The sequence below is a fragment of the Sminthopsis crassicaudata genome, chromosome X, assembly GCF_048593235.1.
Source record: "Sminthopsis crassicaudata isolate SCR6 chromosome X, ASM4859323v1, whole genome shotgun sequence".
NCBI classification, from domain to species: domain Eukaryota; kingdom Metazoa; phylum Chordata; class Mammalia; order Dasyuromorphia; family Dasyuridae; genus Sminthopsis; species Sminthopsis crassicaudata.
This window is the reverse complement of record NC_133623.1, coordinates 9,927,375-9,942,804: the sequence shown is the minus strand read 5'-3', so window position 1 is coordinate 9,942,804 and position 15,430 is coordinate 9,927,375. Positions and strand designations below refer to the sequence as shown.

At 45.5% G+C, this 15,430-nt stretch overlaps 1 protein-coding gene across 9 annotated transcripts in view; it reads left to right on the top strand.

Annotated features, from left to right (window-relative positions):
- KLHL13 (kelch like family member 13) overlaps positions 1 to 15,430 on the top strand; it is a 113,087-nt gene that overhangs the window by 77,248 nt on the left and 20,409 nt on the right. For all 9 annotated transcript variants that reach the window (XM_074278361.1, XM_074278362.1, XM_074278355.1 and 6 more), the window contains 2 exons: positions 7,870 to 8,011; positions 15,067 to 15,199. In XM_074278361.1, coding sequence (XP_074134462.1) covers positions 7,870 to 8,011; positions 15,067 to 15,199 — 275 coding nt within the window. The remainder of the gene's footprint in view (positions 1 to 7,869; positions 8,012 to 15,066; positions 15,200 to 15,430) is intronic.

Below are 15,430 nucleotides of genomic sequence, written 5' to 3'. Positions count from 1 at the left end.
CCCATTTAGCATTCTAAGACTAGGAAATCTGCTATCCCCAAATAAGAGGCATGAACCTTTACAGAGGAAAAGGACCTTCCTTGTGATAGACTGGAGAACATAATGACTCCATAGGGCAGTCAGAGCAGCTCGTATCTCCATTTTATAAATAAGAAGGAGGCTCTAGGGTTCAAATGGCTTGGCCCAGGTCATGTGACATAACTAAGATCAGCATTGGAAGGACTTTACAGGCTTACCATGAATGCCCCCAGTGGAGTTCCCAACAGGTGGCCATATCACCTTTACTGGAAGACCTCTAGTGAAGGGGAGCCCCTGCCTTCTGAGGCAGCTTGGCCCTCTTGGTTAGTGCCAACTGATGACAAGTTCTTCCTTCCACGAAGACCAGATCTGCCTCTTTGCCACTTGTCCTTGCTCTTCATTCTGCCTTGGGGGGGAGGGGGGAGAGACTGCAAATGGAGTGACAGCCCTTCACGCCCTGGAAGACTGCTCTCACGGTCTTTCTGAGGCTTCTCTGGTCTAAAATCCCTTCAGCCAACCTTGATGAGGCATTTTGAGCCCTTCATCCTCCTGCCTCCAGCTCTCTGAAGCTCTGCCAGTTTGGCCAGTTCAATTTGACAAATACTCATTAAAAGCCTCCTTTGTGCCTGGTACTATGCTTGGTGGTGGGGAAGCAAAGACACAAAAGAAGCAGTTCCTCTCCTCTTGATCCTTAAGTTCTACTGGTAGAAAGAACAGGTACAAAGAGAAGGGAAGGCAAAGTGCATGTAAAGTCATCCAGAGTGGTTTCGAGAGTGGGAGAGCACTGATGGCTTGAGGTGGGGGCACAGGGCAACCTCATGGGAATTGGTGCCTGAACTGGCCTCGGAAGGAAGCTGGACAGTGCAGGGCCAGGTAGATGGTGTGGCTGATAGAAGCCAGGAGTCAGGAGGACCTGAGTTCAAATCCAACTCCAGACACTAGCTGTACAGCTCTCTGATGTCAGTTATGTCACATGACTTGGGCCAGCAACCTCAGCATTCTTATCTATAAAATAAAAATAAGAGCTGCTCTGACTGCCCTATGGGGTCACTGTGTTCTCCAGTCTATCACAGGGAAAGTTCTCTCCTTCCGTAAACATTGATGGCTTTTATTTTGGAATGGTACATTTCCTAGTCTTAGAATGCTAAACGAGTAAACAGAGGTGTCTGTATTGACAAAGGCACATGGAAATAGAGCCTGATGGATGAATGTGGGGCAGTTTTAGGCTAAGACATTGAAATTTCTGGAGCTGGCCAGTTGTGAGAGAATTCTTTGGCATCAAGCATTGGGTTTCGGTGGGTTTCTGCTCAGCATAACCGAGACCCTTGATTAAGGGTCTCCAAGCAGCAGAGCGGGAGGCTTCAATCAATGTGGTCCACTCAATTCCAACTACCGCTCGTTAATTTCCTCAACCCCCGTCTCTCAGTATTGTTGTGAGGATAAAATATGACATAGTATTTGCAAAGCACTTTGCAAGCCTTAAAGTCCTATCTAAATATGAGCTGCTATTATTATTATTATTATCCTAAAAGTCAAAGAGGAAGAGAGAATTCATTACTGACATGGAGACCACGTAATACTTAGTCATCGATTCACATGTGCAAAGTTGTGACAACGGGAAATAGCGTAGTGCTACTAGCATGCCGGTTGGGTGGAATGGAGGGATCCATTGGATCCAATGGAGTAAGCTTGGAAAGGTAGCCGCATATTGTAGAAGACTTTTAGCACTAAACAGGGGAGTTGGTGTGTTATTCTATAGCTATAGGACCACACTAAAGACTTCTAACTTGGAAAGAGGGTGTAGAGAGAGCTTTGCTTTAAGATGTGTAATGCCGGAGAAACTGAGCAAGATTAGAGAGTATTTTAATTCATTAAATGGAGAGATATACTGGGATCAAATGGATTCATGGTTTGGTCCCAGGGCTGAATGAGACTATGGTCTCCAAGACTCAATCAGAGTTCTCAATGACATATATACAAGTGGCTCAGAAGCAGAGGGTAGACTGAGGCAGGGGCGGAGTCACGGTACTGATTGCTGGAAAGGGACTCTGACAGGATGGAGTGAAGCACAGTGAACCACATGTCATCTCATAATCAGGGGGAGGCACCCTGGACTTGGGGAGAGGCATCTTGATAAGATGGTATCTGACTTTCCTGTAGCTTGGGATGGGAAGAGGCATTCTGATATTCTAAAATCTTTTATCCTTATCAAGTATTCTGATAAAGAGGGAGGGGAGGTTTTGCAGAACTGAGAAGCAGGGAAACTAAGGCTGGACTGAGTTAGGATAATTAGAGGAACTGAATCAGGAGAATAAAGAGAACTGTGGCGTAACAGATGAGCCTCTGGGGACTAAAGAAGAAGATGGCAGTACCTGAATCCATATCCCCTTTTACTTTACAAATGAGTTTTGTTTAAAACCTCAAGGCTGGGATGGTGTCCATGAGGCAGATACTAGAATACCAAGAAGTACTTTCATTGTTCACTAAGTATAAACTACTATGATGGATCCTTAGGTTCAAACATCATGTCTCCTTTTCTTAACTATTATTAGTCTGTCGTACTTGACAATTCTTGGAGAGGCAATATGACAAGGCAGAGAGAGGGCTGGCCTTATAACCGGGAGGACCCGAATGCAGGCTCTGCCTTTGTCCCATGCTGACTTTGGGGTCTTCATACAGTTCTGTGATTCTTCCCTCTCCAACGCAGATGACAATCCCTTTACAATTTAGGGAGGTAACCTTAGGGAAGCTGGCACTACAATTCCATGGTCCTCTGGCCTACCCGCTACACCAGACCCCAATAAAAAAAGAAAGAAAAGCAAGTGCTCTTTGGAGAGGGCGAGGAGATTGTTATGAAATGTAGCTTTCTCTAATAGAATTCCACTTAGGGGTCTAAGAATGCATTAGCTGGTAAACGGTAATAATAGACGAATGATAAAATGTGAAGATTTCATTGAATAGTTTGTTACTTACAATTTTAATTTTAATTCAACTTAGATGATTTCAAGTAACTTAGATGATTTGGAATTGTATGACGAGGGTGAGTTGATCAGTTTGGGTGTAGAAGATTTATTTTTTATTTGCCATTTATCTCATTAGTCTTATAAGCTGTTTCAAGTAAAGCTGGATCGTCTCCAGTGTTAGGAATCACTACAACGTGGTCTCTAATAGTCATCAGCATTTCTTATTGGAAAACACACAATTACCGGTCGATGTTGCAACCTCTTGTCTGTGAAGAAAGTTGGGGGGTTATGATGAAAGGGGCTCACAGGAGATTAGCCAGGTGGGATGGCTCTGCTTTGGGGAGGACTGTGAAATCCATGCAGAAAATGTTGACATTTCTACAGGTTCTGCTGGAATATAAGGTAGGGGGGAGGGGGAATCTGGTATAAAAAGTCAAAAAGATGAATTAGATCCAGCTGCAAGGGACTTGACATAGCTAACTGGGGACTTTATCTTTTATCCCAGAAGCGAGAGAGAACACTGAAGCTTCTTAAGCTGTGACTGACAAAGACAGACCTGGGCCCCAAGGAGAAGATCAGCTGGGGACATGCCTGGAGGATGGATGGGCTAGGGGCTACCTTAAAGGTAGACAGGGCTAGGTGAGAACTGGTGCGGGATCATGTGAGTGAGCAGAAGGTGACAGCTGGCAGATACATTGAGGAATTAGCCATTGCAGGATCGGGAAATTGGGTACAAGGAGAGGGGAAGAGTTGGGATCGATTCCGAGGTCATGCAGGTGATGGTGACCCGTTAGAAAGAAAGGTGGGAAAGATGGAGGCTCAGGAGGAAAGCTGATGAGTTGTGTTTTGGCCCCGTTAAGTCTGAGGTGTCCGTGGAACATGCAGGAGGAGCTAGCCGGTAGGCAGTTGATGATACAGATCCGGAACTGAAGCTCAGGAGAGAGGGGCATGCTGGATATACTTATTTCATCTGTTTTGCTAGGGCTTCTTTCCCTGGGGGTGAGAGGTAGAGAGATAGGAGATAGAGAGTGAAAGCATGAGAGAGGGAGGGAGGGAGAAGGAGAGGAAGGCAGAGGAAGAGCTAGAGAGACACAGACGCACAAGCACACTTGCTTAGGTATGGATGGAATTTTCACGTCCTTTGACCCTTAGCTATCCTAGGCTTCATATGGATCTTGGGGTAAAATGTAGCTCCTGACGGGCTTCCTATCTCTTCAGAGCTCCAGGGGAAAAGACAGCTCCCTCTCTCCATTTGTGTGGCTGCCCCTTGAGCAAATGGAGCTGTCCAGCTGCCGGCAGAGTTTTCTTTGTTTGCAGGGGAGGACTTGGGTGAGGGGCAAAAAATCTTAAATTTTTTTTTAGGAATAGTCAACATTTTGCAAGGGGCTAATAACTGAGTGAAAAAAGAAGTCCGAATTTTTGACTAAGGCTTTCTGGCTTCTTGATGCTTAGGATTGGGTTCGTTTTATATATTAGAACATTTCATTTGTAACATTCCCGAGTGTTTTTGAAAGAGAAACATTTTGTCTTTTATCAGCTTGCTGTATGGTAAGGACAGAACTGTGTAACCAGGGTAGGGTGATTGGAGCTTTGTCCCAGGATGGGGAATTTAGAGGGGGCTAAAAGCTTTTGCAGTTCTTAAATGGAAAAATTAGAACAGTTTAGCATCTAGTTAGCAAGAAGAATAGATAGGAAGCTACTAAGGCACCAAATTTTTCTCTAGAACCAAATGTTGATCCTGATAGTTTTAAGACCATCATGACAGTTCCTCATTAAGGGGAGGCTGTAGCTTATAGAATCTGTTCATGAAAACCAGTGTTAGATCAGGCCTGAGGCTGTAAGCTTATAGAACATACTTGTGGAAAAATACTGACAATGATATTTTTCTAAGGTTAGTGTGCCCTCCCCCCCAATAATGTTGTCTACTACCAGTTTGTTTTTTTCTCCCTGTTGGCAAACGTCCACATAATATTTTGTTTTGATCCCTGATATACAGATCATCGAGCTCCAAGGAGCCAAAATCAGGGCTTGAGAACCCCATTCTCAGAAGGGTGTGCTGGAGCATCCCCTCCCCTTCCTGCTGAAGCGACCCCTCCCACATTTCTGCTCCCCAATTCAGCAACAGCCTTACTCAAACTATAATCTTAAGTTCATGAGTCTGCCTCACAGGGATGTGGAGTCTCTTCTTCCTCTCTCCCCTTCCTCTTCCCCACACAGAGCCCATTCTCATTGTTTGACCCATTATTCTCAGCACCTGAGCTCATTAAGGGACTGTTTCCCCCAGCTCTCTGGCTGGCTCTTGGGCTGAAAACCTGAACAAAGACTCTTGACAGCAGCAGGAACAGGGCCCCTGGAGCCCAGCTGTAGGAAGCAGAGGTCAATAGGGGAAGCCTGTGCCTCCTAGGAGGGACTCCCACATGCCAGACTACTGTCACAACCCCTCCCACCCCTGCCCCCAGACTTGGTGGCTGGGGCCTCTGTGCACAGACGTCCTGGCTTGCTTGTAGTGTGCCCTGGTGAAGAAACGGCTAGGGAGGACTCTTCCGTTAATTCTCTTCATGAGAAAGTCCAAGGAGAGCGCTAATTCGTTCTCCATTGTGGAATTGTCTGATGGTGTGGTTCGGATGCTGCTGGAGCCACTTGGTCATCTTGTTTTGGAGTCAAAAAAAAGAACCCTGAACCTGCCTCACATACCGTAATGTTGGGCCCCCTCCAAGCTCCCAGGGCTTTTTTTTGCTCATAACAGTGGATTGGGATGTGCGGAAGATGGCGGCAGGGGCAGGGGCAGGGGCAAGGCCGGGGCAGGGGCAGGGAAAAGCAACTGAAATCCAAACTGAGGACTTGTGTGAGGTGACTTCCCCTCCCCTCTGTACTTTCCTGATGGTGGCTACATGCTGCATAGATAATGGTCAGAGAAAGAAAGCATTTAGTTGTCCAGAATTATTCATTATAGAAAATGTGTGTTGTAACCAGATCAACAGAGCACTGTTACTAAGGGCCCTCTGCTAGGACAAGGAACTAACTATTTGAGGGACAACCCTGGATTGTAATAGTGTTCTTGTAATGAGGGAAAAAAGGCTACCCCTTTGATGAGTATTTTTCCTTTCTCTTTTAAATTGCAAATTCGTTTGGAAAGTCTGAGCAGGCACACAAGACACTGATGCTTCTTTCCAGCGGATTTCTGATGAAGAAAAATGTACCTTCCTTTGTCTCCCTCTGTTTTGAGCCAATGATTAAGATTTCTTGAGTAGGGCAAGAGTCCTTGGTCCGAACCCACCCCCCACCCCCCATCCCGCATCCTGTTGCTCAGGCTCAAGGCCACCTCTGACACAGGCGTGAATAGGAGAGGCCACCGGAGAAGGACTGGCTCCAGCCCATTCACTTGCCCTTGGGTGGACAATGAAATGTCCTTAAAAATGGAAGAGGCTCTGACAGCCACGGGGACTGGAAGGGCCAAAAGCTAGGTGCTGAAAGCCTCGGAAGGGGAGCGAAAGGAGAGGCAGAGGAGCCAGGATCATGGAGCAGACTTCCCTGTATGCCTCACTGTGCCCAATAATTGAGACTCCTAAAGCTGGCCCTGAGTCATCAGGATACTCGAGTATGAGGGCAGGGAAGCATGAGCCGTGCATTTTTCCCCCATCAAAACTAGTTAGTGCTTTAAGGATCAGATTTCGTTTTATCTGGAAAATTCAGTTCCTCATTGTTAAGTAATCTTGCCTAAGTGACATGTTTCTTCAATTAGAGATTGCTTCCTCTTTGATCATTAAATGTTTCTTAGTTCAAAGACCTCTTGTCAGAGAAATGCATGAATGAATAAAAAGCATTTATTAAGCTCTTTCTAGGTGCTGAGCTCTCTGCCAGACACGGGCTATACAAAGACAGCAAGATATTGCTTACTCTCTAGGAGCTCACCCTTTTGGAGGAGGTTATACCCTAAGGGGGTTCCGCTGCAGTATAAGTGGAAAAGCCCAGGGATCCTTAGGGTACAGCAGCAAGAGAGATGGCAATGCACCTCCTTCATTGATAAAACCAGGTCCATTGATGATGCTGAGCTTTCTTTTTTTTTCTTTTTTTCTTTTTTTTTTTTTTTTGAGTGAAATTTTTTTTTCTTTTTTTTTTTTTTTTTTTTGAGTGACATTCAAGGCCCTTTCACAGTCCGGCTCTCTCCTACCTTTCTAGCCTTAACTGCTATTAGTCTCCTTTAAGCAGTCTGGGTTGTAGACCAAATGAACAGCTCTGTGTCTCCCCAACCCCCTGTGCTTTCCCACCTCTTTCTTTGTTCTGTCCTTGTGTATCTGAGCTATAGCTCTCCTCCCCTTTGGCCCCTGAATTCACAGCTGCTTCCTCCATGAAGCCTTCTTCTCTTTACCCCATCCAGGAATGGCTCCCCTTTGGACTTTGCCATTGCATTCGTCACAGTCCTCTGCATTTGTTAACTTCTCTTTCTACCCGCAATAACCTCTCTGAGTTTCCTCGGAAAGTTCCAAAAGCATGGGATTCTCGCTTTGGGCCCCTCGCTTTGGGCCCCTCGCTTTGGCCCAGGGCTTTTGTACAATTGATGGTTTGCTGATACCCGCTGACTTAGAATCATCCAATCTGAAGCAGTAGACAAGCAGGTTGTTTTACGATGAGGCAGAAGTTCAGACACATCCCTTGAAATTTAAGGGGGTCTCTGGCGATTCTTGCAAGAGGCTGGTGGTGCTGGAGGGAACAAGATGAGCCCAGTGGCCCAAAAGCAAGGGGGAGAGAAGCAAGAAGGAGCACCAGTGGAAAAATGAATACAAGGGATAATGTTATTTAAAAAATTACTCATGCATATATACTGTCAAAAATTATAAATAAAATAAAAAAATAAATAAATTTGTGGCTTTTCCCTCCCATTCTTTAGATCTCTGGTAGAAGAGGAGGATCCTCACATGAAGGTATCTCTTGTTAACAGCGATATAGGCATGTCTGCCCACCTGCAGTCATCCAAGACAGGAACCACACGGTTTTTCTCAAGCAACACCCACAGTTCTGTGGTGTTACAGGTAATGTTGCCTCTCCTTTCTCCATCTTTCTCTCACTTCTGAAATACCAAGCTTGAGAAATGTTTGTAATGGGCCACTATAGCCATCTTAGCAATGCCTCCAAATTAACGTTGGGGAAAGATACGTTACGTGGCATCTTGGGACTGTGGGAGCTACTTTGGGCTTTGCAATTACTTAGATGCATGGGCCCTAGGCCATATGTGTAGGGCCCTAGCTTGAAAAGTCCATTTCTTTGTGGGTGCATGTAGAGGAAGGGAATACATAATGCATTTTGGAAAGGTTTCCATTGAAATTAGCTGAACGAAATTTTGGCCCTCACGGGTATCGATGACTTCAGTCATCTGCAGAGTTAATTCTATACGGTACCCGTTTCCTCCGAGTACCCAACCAATGAGCTGCTCCTCCTTTATTCGGAATAGCTAAGTGAAACTTCCCACACTGTGTTTATGTAAAATGCTGTTTTAGCCCATTTTGTTTCCCAGTTAAGTCCTCTAATATATGATATCTAATCTTTCCCTTACAATCAAATACTTCTTTGCTCAATATTTCATAAATGTTACAAATGATAAGTAATAGTAAATGACAAAGAACGCTCTGCAAGCTGGAATCAGGGATGGTGGGGGAATGGCAGGCTGTATGTGCCCACTAGATTTTCTGAGATGGATCTCTTGATATAACTGGAGCCAAAATGTGCTCCTGTAGCCCTTAGCTTGTCCTGAGAGGGCATAACAAGCTTTCAGATCCAGAGATGTTGGATTGGAGATGAGGGAGTAGAGCCTAGAATGGGACCCACAGTTGGATTAAGGAGGAAGAATTGTTAATGACTAAGGTAAGTGTACTTCGTTAAATCTTGCTTTAAGTTGCATATTCTGTTTAAATACGCTTTTAGTAGCACTACCTAACATTTCTGCTTAGCTATTTTAATAAAATTTGCTTTTAAAGACGAGACATAATTGCGTGGTACAGGCTGCTCTTCTTACTCTGTGATGGTATTAGGAAGTTTGTGTCTTTGTCCCCAAGGCCACCACCAAGGTCTTCACTGATGGTCTTGGGTCCTAATTGATGGCACATGACCTAGGAAGAAATCACCACCATTGCAAATGCACATCCACCATGCAGTGATTGCAAACACTCCAGTTAATTTCTAGTTTCCCCTTAAATGATGCTGCCTGGGCTGTTGTTCGCATCCTGAGATTGGGAGCTTGCTCTCTCCTTACTTATCTCTCTGCTGGCCTGTTTGTTCTGTCTTTTCCAGGGCAAAGTCTGTTCCCTTCAGTGGAGGAGAAGGGCATTATCATTCCATCAGCTTGCAGGCAGTGGTCCTCTCCATTCCATTCCACCATCTTCCTTTTGCCTCCAGTAGAGTTGCCCCTTCCCAGAGTACCCTGTTGGCTGTCTGTAATTACCCTCACCACTCTCTTGTGTTCCCACTACCATTTTTGCAGGACTGTACTCTGCTCTTCACTTCATCCTCTCACCTGTTCTTGCTTATCTCAGTCATCTAGTGAGTTCCCTTCAGTGTTTTCACCCAGCTACCATTTTCTCTCCTCACTAGAACAGTTTCCCTTTGTGTCTTGAGAATTATATTCTGGAGAGTTTACTAGCTCTCCTGGGCCAACTCCCTGAACCATTCATTTTTTGTTGTCTGACAATGATCAGCCCTTTGCCAGGCTCAATAAACACTATTTTGATGTGCTAATGGACCCCAAATACAAATAGGAGCTATCAGTTAAAGCATTTGGTTGGGAACAGAACAGTCAATCAGGCACAATCTTCTCAATTACTGATCGTTGGGACATGCTGGCTGGTTGCCAGAGGGCTTTACGAGTCTAGATGACATCGTATTTTCAGCTTCTATGGTCTCCCTCAGGATAATGAGCTCCATGTGTTTACTATTCGGTGGGCAAAGAAATACTTTCCATTTATTTGTCCCTAAGCTAGGTCGTTGGAGCTCGAAAAGCCACTGTTATCAGGTCCACTTTTGGTCTATGTCATCCGAGATGTCTCCGTCGAGAAATATGCTAACATCTAAAGACAAGCAGCCAAATTTTTCACCGTTTGGAAAATTGGCCTAATGAGGAAAGGTTAAAGAAACGAAATTAACTTGAGCTGAAAAAAGAAAGGCTGAGGAGTGGCTTAAATTGATATTGTAGAGGGAGCCTGGGACGATCTGTACCTTCCCCCGGAGTTCAGAACAGGGGGAAATGAGCCTGTGTGGCCAGCTCAGGGGGACCCAATTAAGCCGAAGAGGAAATTTTCAATTCCTCAGATGATTTAAAAACTCACACAGGATATGAAGCAAAAGTTTACTTTGCTCATGTGGCAGTAGGACCTGTAGAGGAAGGAGCAAAGAAGGCAAAGAGGTAGAGGACACTGGGAGCCCTTATAGTAGCTTCAGGAGATGCCAGAGTTGCTGCGGGACCAGGTTATAGACCTGGAGCATTTGGGGGAGAGTCTGACTTGTAAGGGGCAGGGCTCTGCCCAAGGATCGCCTGAGCATTAATGATGCTGAGCAGGTTGGTGAAAGAGGTGAGGGAGAAAGGGCCAAGAAGAGAAAGGAAGTAAATGGGATATGGTGGCTGTTGCCAAGCTTTCAGTCACATTATCTGTAAATAATAGAGAATGGTGGAGCCCAAGTAAGGTGAAGAGGACTGAGAATCCTTGGGGTCCCATAGAGATGAGTGACTGCCCCCTAAGGATGAGGACACTCATGGGCGGAAAATTAAAGTAACTCACAATCCAGTGAGCAAAGATTTCAATTCTGTTTCAGGTCCATGAAGAAATAGAACTTAACCCCCAAACCAAAAATCAAGGAAGTGTGTGATGGGTCTCTAAGTGGCCCCAAACTGATGGGCTTCGGCATCCTTTGAAAGCTGTAAAGTCTGGCCAGCAGGAGTTGGAGAGCCGCTCCCCGTCCATTCCGAAACCTAGCGACATCGGGGAGAGGCCTGGTCTGAAATGACTCAGTCGAAAATCTTCCTCTTTTGAGGAATGGTTGATTTGGCCACAGGAAATGGCGAATGTGCCAGACTGGTTTGGTGAAGGAACTGGGAGTCATATAGAAAAAGAAGTTGGGTTTTAGACTGTTGGCACACTATGTAGCTATGTGATCTTCATAAGTCATACATTAGATGAGTTCTAAGATTGCATGGTGAAGTGGAAGGAGTATTGGTCTTGGATACAGAAGAGACTTGGCTTCAGATTTCACCTTTAGGGCTCTGGCCAGATCCATTTATTTACCTTTCAGAACTTTACTTTGTTCATCTGTGAAATGGGAATGAGAATACCCTTCCTATTTCACTGATGGGGTTATGGTGAAACGATGTACGTAAAGGACTCGGTAAGCCATGCTGTACAGGTGCCAGCCACTTTTTTCTGCCAGCCACCTTTAGTGAGGAGGCCAAAATAGGGTTCCATTTGGTGCAGGAATCGGCAATGTGCTGTCCCCATCTTGGGCCAAGAACCTAGACAAAATTGAAAAAAAAATATTCCCCAACCCCTACTGGTTCTGCATTGTATAGGTCAGACTCCATAGCAGCAGCAGTCAGCAGCAAGTAAGAGCCTTTAGTTGGGGTAGATGGTGGAAGGGGGAATACAGAGGGAGAGAAAGGAGACAACATTGTGATGGGAAGTAGCTGGGCACTAGGGCAGTCCAGAAGGGTGGGGTGGGGTTGCTGCCCTCCAGGCTTGGAGCTGGGGAGATATGAGATGTGACAGCCTCCTGTCTCTGTCTTTTCCCTGTCCGGGTGCTTTTTGATGTAGGGGACAGGAAGGCCTAAAGTCAGCAGGGGAGCTAGCTGGCCTGGAGCTGAGCTGTGGAGGACAAGTAGGATTCCCATCCAGATAGAGGGAGGGACACTGTGGGTGCCAAGAATGGCCCAGACCCTTACTGCCACTCGCTTGGTTGCTTGCAGTCATTTCCTACCTTGTCGCTTAAGTTTGACAGTCTGCTGCCCCTAGGTCATTCTTCCCCAGCTTATCCAAGGAGCTGGTTGGGGCAACCCTCTACTCAGAACTCTCCAAGGACTCTACCACCTTCTACCTAACGTTCAGACTCTTTAGTCTGGCATTCAGGGCCTTCCCCAATCTGACCCTGCCCCGCTTTTCCAGTCTTAGCTCTTTCTTTATTCCCTCCTAGATCCTGAGCCAAACTGGTATAATATATCTAGCTGTCTGCTTGTGCTTTCCTATGGCTGACGTGTTCTTCCTGCCATGGACTCTTAGCACGAGAAGGGACCGCAGAGGCCATACCTGAAGAGCAGTGCCCCATGATTGTGCAGCTTCAGCTCATAGACCTTTTAGTGAGAGAAAGGGATCCTGTCACCTCACTGGGAGGCCCATTCTATTTGATGCCATGAAAACCATGATTCTGAGGTGGGGAGGCAGGGTCCATGCACTTGAGCAGACTGTGGCCCTTGGGACCTGGGGCACCTAAAGATGTGAAGGCCTCTACCACAGAAGCAAGGACTCTGGTCCCAGCCATTCATCCATTTGGCTCCGGAACACTATGCTCTTCTTTACCGGGTGCTTAATACATGTTTGCTGACATGATTAGTTGACCCTAGAAGCCACTGACATTTAATAGCAATGAAAAGATCTTGGGGTATGGCGCAGGGGGCATGTGATGACAGGGATAGGGGAACAGCAAATGAGATGGATTGAAAACTCAGGTTTGGGAGAAAGGTAGCCCATAGGTTACAAGAATAAGCATCTCTAGGTGTGTCAAGGGCAGAGGGGCTGCTTGGTAAACTTGGGTGAGGGTCGGCTGTGGAAGAAGGGCACCAGAAATCTCTCACCAAAGAGAGCAGTTTAGAAAAAGAGAAGGCCACGTAGTAATGTGAGAAGATTGGGGTAGGGTGGGGGCCTCAAGTGCTGAGGGGACTGAAGAGAAGCCAGCCCTCTGTATGTGTGGATGGGGTCTTGGAATCTTCTCAGAGGAAAGATGGGTGAGCTCAAGAGGAATGGCATTTCAAAATGACAGAAGGGAATAGAGAGAGCCCAGACCCCTTTGGGATCCTCAGTTGGCCAGGCCTTGGCCCTTGGGGTTCCAGTCATTCTGGCACCACCTGGCTTCCCTTCTACCTGCCTGAAGAATTTGCAAGTTGAAGGCTTCTGATTTTAGAGATTAAATTGTCATCCTACATGGCCTTTGCTTGCTACGTGGCCTTAACTTTCTGTATCTCAGTGAAACAGGGTTGGACTAAATGCTCTCTAAGGTCCTTGCATTCTGTGCTATGTCTGTTCTAACCTCAGAAGGCTGGGAACAAATTTACCTTAAATGGGGTATGCCTTTTTTTTAGGCTTCTTTCTCCTTTTTCCCCACTATGGGATATCAATAGAGATGATTCAGAATGCCAAAACAAAATTAGGGATTTCAACAGCGTGGCTATTACCCTACCCATTGATGAAGACCGCCCTCTCTCCTTCAGTGCATCAGAATAACCTGAATTTTAGAGGGAGGGAGGGAGCTACTAAATGTCACACAGCAGCTCCTGAGTGGAAGAGCCAGGATTCAGATCTAAGCCCCAGGCCTTCCCATCTAGCCCCATGCTGTGTCATAGCAGATAGCTCTCCATCATGTAATGGTCAGCTGACCTCTCTGCCTAGACTTGGGGCCAGAGGAGTAGGCAACCTTTTCACCATGACCCTACCAGAATTGGTGTTTCATTGGGTTGCTGCCATATCGCCATGGGGTATCTGAGTAGGTCTCCGGGGAACCCTAGAGCTGTAGATTTTCACACACATACATCTGTAGATGAGTGTGTATCTTACCTGTGTGCGCATGAGCCAATCCCTTACCTTCTCAGTACCCGACAGCTTTCTGAGAGTAACTTTTACTATGTAGTTGTTCTGTATCAGCGGGAGGAGTTTGCATACTAAGTATTCCCCTGCTTAATGAAATTATGGGTCTGGACCGTCTTCCCCTTCCTCCCAGAAATGATGTATACATATATACATAAATACATGTCCACACACATATTTCATAGAGCACAAAACTGAAGCTTGACACAATATTATTTCTTCCCCCTAAAACAACTAGTCTAGTTTTATTACTGTTTATAGTTAGCTTGGGGAGCTATTCAATATCCCTTAGTTATTCTGGATTCTGAAATTGCTTTGATTCTGTGGGTCTTTTTGGTAATCCCAAATGCACCTTTGCTGCTATTAACTAGCCTCTTGGAGTCTGAAGCATCCTCTCTGCTGTGAGCCTGATCCCTCATCTACCCACGTAGCAGCAAAATGAACAGGAGGCTGCTGAGGTCACCCGCACTCTACTTGGTTCTTCTCTCTCTCTCTCTCTCTCTCTCTCTCTCTCTCTCTCTCTCTCTCTCTCTCTCTCTCTCTCTCTCTCCTCTCTCTCCTCTCTCTCTCTCTTCTCTCTCTCTCTTTTCTCTCTCTCTTTCTTTTCTTTTTTTCTTTTTTTCTTTTCTTTTCCTTTCCTTTCCTTTTCTCCCTTTCCTTTCCTTTCCTTTCCTTTCCTTTCCTTTCCTTTCCTTTCCTTTCCTTTCCTTTCCTTTCCTTTCCTTTCCTTTCCTTTCCTTTCCTTTCCTTTCCTTTCCTTTCCTTTCCTTTCCTTTCCTTTCCTTTCCCTTTCCCTTTCCCTTTCCCTTTCCCTTTCCCTTTCCCTTTCCCTTTCCCTTTCCCTTTCCCTTTCCCTTTCCCTTTCCCTTCTTTTTTTTCCTTTTCCTTTCCTTTTCTTTTCCTTTCCTTTCTGTCTCTTTCTTTCCTTCTTTCTTTCCTTCTTTCTTTTCTTTTCTTTCTTTCTTTCTTTCTTTCTTTCTTTCTTTCTTTCTTTCTTTCTTTCTTTCTTTCTTTCTTTCTTTCTTTCTTTCTTCTTTCTTTCTTTCTTTCTTCTTTCTTTCTTTCTCTCTCTCTCTCTCTCTCTCTCTCTCTCACACACACACACTCTCTCTCTCTCTCTCTCTCTCTCTCTCTCTCTCTCTCTCTCTCTCTCTCTCTCTCCTCCCTCTCTCTCCCCTCTCTCTCTTTCTTATTAAAGCTTATTCCACTTGTTTCTTGAGGATTGAATGGCTGACATTATGATCTCGTGATAGGGCTTTGACCAACTCCGTGTTGAAGGATTGCTTTGTGATGTGAGCCTCGTCCCTGGAGATGGAGATGAAGCCTTCCCTGTTCACAGGGCCATGATGGCGTCTGCTAGTGATTACTTCAAGGCTATGTTCACAGGTAGAGTGCTCTTTGAATTTTCTGTCTTAATTTCAAGTTATTGTTTCCTGAATGTGAAAGATCATTCTTTAGGACAGTGATGCTCTTTGGGGAAGAGAATAAATCATCAGGTAAGATTGAGGGAGACCTGATTTCACCTGGCAACTAACTAGATGTAAGCTGATTTTCCATTTGTTCTCATATTGGCTTACAAGCATTTTCCCCAGACAAAAGCTGCTTGGGCTAAGTGGG